At 34.5% G+C, this 7,604-nt stretch overlaps 1 protein-coding gene across 1 annotated transcript; it reads right to left on the bottom strand.

Moving 5' to 3' along the window:
• Positions 1-142: 142 nt before the first annotated feature.
• Positions 143-5,716, bottom strand: LOC140432262 (aldose reductase-related protein 2-like; the record flags this gene model as incomplete). Its single annotated transcript, XM_072520077.1, has 3 exons — positions 5,586-5,716; positions 1,288-1,389; positions 143-484 (listed from the first exon to the last, which is right to left on the bottom strand). Coding segments are annotated over exons 1-3 (495 nt in total), but the record flags the coding sequence as incomplete, so codon positions are not given.
• Positions 5,717-7,604: the final 1,888 nt, after the last annotated feature.

The raw sequence follows: 7,604 nt of genomic DNA, 5'->3' as shown, positions 1-7,604 counted from the left end.
ACGCGCTATCTCAGAGTTGAAGTTTTTTGTAGCAACTTCATCGGAACATTCTCTAGAGTTTAACCCTTGTTTTTATAATATAGTATAGTATAGTAGAATAATATAGTACCAAAACGTATTAAATAATACTGTTACAATATACCTGCCATATTCCTTTGTGGTCTTCCTTTTCATATACTAATTCTTTAGTAGATTCAGTCTTTCCATATGGAAAATGTATCAAGTATAAATCAAGGCATTGTAGACCAAGTTTTTGCAGGGACTGACATAAATATTTTTCGACTCTATCACGATGGATTCCTTGGATTGGAAGTTTGGTAACGATAAAAAGATCATCTCTTTTTAATTTTTCGGAACAGATCCATTGATTTATAATTTTGCCAATAATATGTTCGTTTTCATAAAATGCTGCTGTATCAATATGACGGTAACCTATGTCAAAGGCTAAGTTCAAAGCAGCTTCAAATTCTGCGGGGTCAGTAGCCTAAAAATATATTATTTATCAACAAATGACAAAGTCATTGGTTATAATCTTGCAAAGTCTTTTTTTTTGCAAGATTATAACCAAGATTCAGATGCTACGTGTTCTCTGTCCTGTTGTATAGAGTTGAGGCCTGGACAATTACAGAGGCGACAGAGAAAAAACTCGTTAACTTTGAAATGTGGTGATACTTTGAATAATGAAAAAAGATAAAGAAATACTCAACACTATAAAGAAAAGAAAAATGAGCTACTTTGGTCACATACTAAGAAACAAAAAATACGAATTGATTTCTCCTGAAGACGCACGTCCTGGCTGAAGAATCTGAGACAATGAATTGGGAAACCGTCAATAGAACTTTCAGAACGGGTAGAGATAGAGTCAAATGGGCCATGATGATCACCAATGTCCTTAGGGATGAGGCACGTTAAAAAGAAAAGAAAAAGTGTTTGTAAAAAGTATACCTTCAGATGGAATATCAAGCCTCAGAACCGCAGACAAAGATTAACCTGACAAGTCTATATATAAATGTAGGAATACGATATCTCTTAGCCCCTGAACTTTCTTACAGTATTTCAGTATGACAGTATTACAGTATTTCTCTACTATATTCGTACTTGATCTTCACTATTTCTTATAAAACTCCAATCTTCAGCTCCACAGAGGTCCAAGATCTTAGTATTACTTTGTAAACTTTGATTTTTAATGTTTTGCTTAACAGCTGCCTCATCATCTTATTAAACATCTTATTAAACCTATTGTAATCATAAGAAACATCTAAAAATAAATAAATACACTGTACTTACTTGCCAAGTACCTAACCCTACTATAGGCATTTGCAACTGACCACAAGGGATTGTTGGAATTGCTTTTCCCACTTTTTGAGAAGAAAGACTTTGACGTTCTACCTGAAAAACAAGCAGTATTAATAACATCTAATATTGAGACGATTGATTTTTGGTGTTGCAAAGTTAACAAGATCAAATAGCTATTCAGCAGGTTGAAATGATTAGAAGAGCACATAAAACAAACTATCAAATAATTCTTGGAAGCATGTGGTTTAAAATAAAGACGATTATACCGGTACCGATTATGAATCAATCCCCGCCCTCCGCAGATTTCAGGGGTTTCCTGACCCGGGAAACTAGTACCTGCTTAGGGTCCCTTATCCAGGGTCACGGATGAAGTCCACAACGGCAGACACGGCAGAGAAGAATACCTTCGGTACGGCGTGGATGGCGGAAGTGGCAATCCCCTGATTTTAGGGATTGTATAGAATCACTCGCCAACCCGCTCTGCAAGCGTGGCGTTTTAAATATGCTAAAACCTCCCAAGTTGAAGATGTCGAGTATCAATATGAAATTACCCAAGGTGAGTAGAGTTAAACACTCAGAATCTCACACTGAACAATCAGTCAGCCTCATGGATTCTGGGGGAGGCAAATATTCGACTGAATCAAATAAGAAAAACTACCCATCATTGCTTCGTATAGCCACTTACAATATAAGAACTATGAGGACCCAAGAACACCTTGACGAACTAGAACAAGAGCTCTCAAATATCAAATGGGATATAATTGGACTGTGTGAAACTCGCTTACCAGGAGAAGTATGTACCATCTTAAAATCTGGTCACCATCTATACCAGAAAAACTCCGTAGAAAATCATCACATAGGCGGTGTAGCGTTCCTGATAAACAAACGAGCTCCCTATAAAGTAATGAAGTTCTGTGCAGTATCAAACAGAGTCATATATCTTGTCATCGCTTTGAACAGCAGATACAGCTTACAGATAATACATGGATATGCACCGACAGGAAACTCAACAGACGAGGAAGCTGAATCATTTTACGAGGATCTGACAACAGCAAGGAACCAAGAAAAATCACACTTCGTAATAATCACAGGTGATTTTAATGCAAAAATTGGAACAAAAGAAGAGGGCGACACACAATGGACGTAACACACAACGTAAATGAAAACGTAACGAAACAAACTTATTAAACGAGAACGATACCCAACCACCGATGTGCTATTTCAAAAACAAACGGAATACCAAAAAGAGCTAAGCACAAGACTAAAATCAGTAGAGACACTGAGACAAATGGATATAAACGGACTAGCCAATAAAATAAAAGTAACTGTTACAACATCGGTTAAGAAAATATGCTCAAACACGAAAACAGCCAAAACATCTAAACTTCAACCTAATACAATTAAATTACTAAAAGAAAGACGAAACAGAACAGATCGAACTTCGGACAGCTTTAAAAGTTTAAACAAAAACGTGAAGAAAGAAATTAGGAACGATCATAGAAACTATACTAACAATCTAATAAAAAATATAATACAAGATAACTGCAATATGAAAGTACTCAAAGCAAAAAACTCAAACGGCACAAGAAAAATCATAGAAATAAAAAATGAGAAAAACGTCACCGTCCGAGACAGAAAGGAAATAAGCGAGGCCATTGAAAAATTCTACACTAAATTATACTCGGCAAATACACAACCACAACAACGACGTACTGAACGAACAATAATTAACACCGGCTCAGAAGAAATACCGGACATAAACGACTATGAAATAAGAATGGCCCTAAATCAACTAAAAATTAATAAATGTCCGGGAGAGGATAAAATTACAGTCGAAATGTTGAAAATCGGTGGAAGAAAAATAGAACAGGTATTAAATATTTTATTTAATAAAGTAATTGATGAAGGAAAGATTCCTCAAGAATGGTACAACTCCGAAGTCATTTTACTATTCAAGAAAGGAGACAAAGCAAACATCGAGAATTACCGACCAATATCCTTGCTCTCACATCTGTATAAATTACTAACTAAAATCATAACCAACCGCCTAACACATAAGCTCGATTTCTATCAACCTATCGAGCAGGCTGGATTCAGAAAACATTTTAGTACCATAGACCACTTGCACACCGTAAGAACACTGATAGAAAAATGCACCGAGTATAATGTTCCAATTCATATGGCGTTCGTCGATTTCCATAAAGCATTCGATTCCATGGAATTATGGGCAGTGCTTGAATCTCTAGAAAATGCACGTATAGATTCAAGATACACTAACATAATTAAAAACATATATGAAAATGCCACCATGCAGATAAAGCTGGACGAAAGCACAAAAACTAATCCCATAAGACTACAACGGGGAGTAAGACAAGGAGACACCATCTCTCCCAAACTATTTACCCTTGCTCTAGAAGACATTTTTAAGAAACTAGAATGGAACAATAAGGGTATCAACGTCGACGGATCATACTTAAACCACTTGCGATTCGCAGATGACATAGTTTTAATAGCCGATAATATCCAAGAACTAAATGATATGTTACAACAATTAAATGCAGTTTCAGGAGCGGTAGGCTTAAAAATGAACTACAGCAAAACAAAAATACTGAGCCGAGACCAGACAAATATAACAATACAAAATTATACCATAGAAAATGTTGAACATTATGTATATCTAGGTCATGTTATCAAACTAGGAAAACCAAATCAAGATGCTGAAATTAAAAGAACACAACTGGCATGGGGCGCTTTCGGCAAATTAGCATATATCTTTCACCTCCATTCTGTAAACTTAAAGAAAAAGGTGTATAACACATGCATACTACCAGTTTGTACTTACGGCTTGGAGACAGTAGCCCTTACCAAAAAATCTGCTAAAAAATTAGAAACAACACAAAGAGCAATGGAACGAACCATGCTTGGAATATCACTAAGAGACAAGATTAGAAACACCGAGATAAAACGTAGAACGAAGATTAGAGATATTGTGGAAGAAATTGCAAAAATGAAATGGCGCTGGGCAGGTCACGTAGCCCGATATAATGACAACAGGTGGACACGGAGAATTCTAGAATGGAGACCAAGGACGACAACAAGAAGCACGGGAAGACCTCAAAAAAGATGGGTAGATGACATAAGAACAGTGGCAGGCAAACAGTGGATTAGATTGGCGCAAGATAGAGAAAGGTGGAAGCAATTGGGAAACTACATTCAGGAGTGGATGGAAAATGGTTGACAAAGAAGATACCGGTACCTACACTCACCAGAAAGGTTCTACATTAACAGAGAATTCAATATATAGTCAAATTTATTACGGTTGGAATGAAAATAAATGGAAGCGTTTCTGTTCTCCGATGAATCCAGATCTATGGATCTATGGTCCAGTCTATGGTAGACGTCAAAGTTTAGAGAAGGCGAGGTGAATGATTCACTCAAGCTACCGTTGAGTAGTATCAGCATTTTTGAACTGGCTCAGTAATAGCCTGGTCTACTATTCGGAAACCCTCTTTATCTTGTTATTAGAAAACCCATCTCTCTAGAGATCTGTTATCGTATTCATAAGCTCTTGATCCGATCTGACCCAACAAATAGACTATCCTTCAATTTGAAACATTCTTTGTCGTTTGGGAGAGATTTGACAAAGTCCTAGTTTGACATTAAGCGTAGGAAGGTGAATTTTTTGTTTTAGTACCAAGTCTTCTTGTAGAACATTGTTTTGTCCAACCTTAAGCGTTTTCTGCTCTTAACTCTCCATTAAGCAGTGATTTTTAGGTCTCGACTAAAACTGACAAAAAAAAAGGAAATTTGGTGTAACCAGTTTGTTGCGCAAGCAGCACACACAAGATGTTCAAACTACCGTACATTTGCCAATCGTGATTTTCATATTAATTTGAGTTTTTAAAGAATGATTTCAAGTTCTTATAGTCTTTTTCAGGAACATCGATTGTTTAACGAGAATAGAAGCGGAGAAACCACAGTTATGGAATAAAACAGTTTTTAATGTGCGATTCTATGAATCTATAGAGACGCTATTGGGTGATTTCATGCTGAATTTGGACAGCATGAAATGAGAAGCAGTGTAAAACACGAAAGATTTTCCCGGCAAACCAAATTTTCCGGGATCAATGGATCAAACATGGATCAATCAAAAGAATCAGAAGCCAGATAATAAGGCTCAGTCTGGAAAAGCATTGGTTGTCTCAGTGCAATAGAGCTTTAGTCAAACGAAAGAAACAAATATAGGATGTACTTTTTCTTGCATTAATCTATATTAATAAAACATTTACCTGAGGCCAAAACCTGCTAAAATATCTTACCAACACCTCAAATGCTAACATATTGATTTATAATGTTTGTGAATTAAAATAAATCTATAATTTTTTGACTTTAAAAATACGTTTTGACATATTACATAAGTTTGACTATCAAAATATTTTAATAAATTACCATAACTACATTATGTATGTACGTCTTAAAATTACTATATGCTAGGAGGAAAGGATCCAAATAAAAATATAGAAAAAGAAGAGCTATTTATCCTACAATAGTCTCAATTGCACATCAAGACCTGAGGAACCAACATCTCTGTTAACATTCGAGGTGGCTTCTGAGCATAGAGTACCAATAAACCTTTTCGTGTAAGATATATATTTGTACGTAAGAAACTTCGAACTGCTAAAGTACTCTATATTGTCAGTAGCACCCCGTTGATAGCAGAGAACCCGGTGAACCTCTCGTTGGTGTAAATCGAAACTGTATTAATTCCTCAAACAATAAGAAGATGGAATAGAAGACTCTTCGTTCGATATACAGTTTCAATGTCTGCCAATTCAAGTGAGAAAATAGTTGCGGCTATTTTCTTATGGACGGACAGGTATCATTGAGTAGTGAAGTTGGGAAACCGCAAAAAACCAATCTCAACCTATGCTCCCTATATCTCGCCATGCGCTGTTAGATTTGTACCTAATATCCATTTCGGCGCTCATTGCCCCATCATTGACAATCTAAATAATTGTTTCTTTTGGGGCTCAGCTCCAAATATTTAATGCTAAAATAATTCTTTCGCAATATACTGTGGCTCAGCTCTGTATAGCAAGTGCAAAGAAACTTTTCATTTCTCTTCATGGGCTTGTAGCCTTGAGAAACAGACTACTTTTGCTGATTCTTGTTGTCTACAACAATTTATGTATTTTATTACTATCTAACCTTTCTCAGTCGAAGAAGTAATTATTACTTCTATTATAGACAATGGCTTGATGCCGGCATTTGGTTTTCTTTACGACAGTTCATCACAATATGACCAAAAAAAAAAATACAATTTTGTAATTAACAAAAGTCAAAAAAGGTCAATTTTGAAATTTTTTTTTTTAATTGTTCGCCAATTTGTTTTTTTTTGGGAATTATCAATTTTTCTATACTTGAGAATCAAATTTGTAGGCAGTAAAGTTCTCCGAACTGTGAATGCGATAAACCAATAACATCGTTGCTAGTTTGTAATGATAGATATTCTAGCAATTTATCATTTAATGATTGACATGCAGTAAAATTATCATATTAATGATCGTTTTGTATTTGTTAAGGTATATAATAAAATGTATTTAGTAACATCAATATATATGTATAATATTATATTTATATACAATACTTATACATCTAAAGTATGATAATATTCTTTGTAAAAGTCATACATGACAACATCGCATTCTAGGACCGGTAGAAAGGAATAGTAGATCAACGTTGTCATAATATAGAGAGAGATAAATTGCTCATTGACTTCCTAGCTTAGCATTCAGTAGCTTATCGTTCACACTGTTGCAGTGACTTTTAAAAATTAATCTTAATATAATATGATATGAGACTTATATTTAACTTTGAAGTGTATACTTCTTATCACAAAAAAACACTTTCTTTTAAATTCCATAATTTTGTACAAAACATACGAGACAAAGAAACTTTCTATGACATTTAATGAAAAACTATAATTTTTTTTAATGACATTTTTTGTTTGTTACAAACATTAATTATCAAAAAGGCAGGTAGAGAGATTTACCCTGCTGTTATTTCAATGAAAGGTTTCTTTTCATTGGAATTACTTATATTTTAAATATACTAATTTACATAATTATGAAAATCCAATTCTGAACTTGCCGATTACATGAAGTGAACTTTTACTTTTAGTGAACATATAAACACTCACACATATATATTATAATTAAATAAAATAAATCGAATCGAATATACCTAATATATATATAAGAAGTATTCATTTTTTTTAAGAGCAAAGTATATTGGTACAAAATTTATTT

Source organism: Diabrotica undecimpunctata, unplaced genomic scaffold (genome assembly GCF_040954645.1).
Source record: "Diabrotica undecimpunctata isolate CICGRU unplaced genomic scaffold, icDiaUnde3 ctg00003421.1, whole genome shotgun sequence".
In the NCBI taxonomy this organism is placed as follows: Eukaryota; Metazoa; Arthropoda; class Insecta; order Coleoptera; family Chrysomelidae; genus Diabrotica; species Diabrotica undecimpunctata.
The sequence above is the reverse complement of the archived record's forward strand: the minus strand, read 5'-3'. Positions and strand labels throughout refer to the sequence as shown.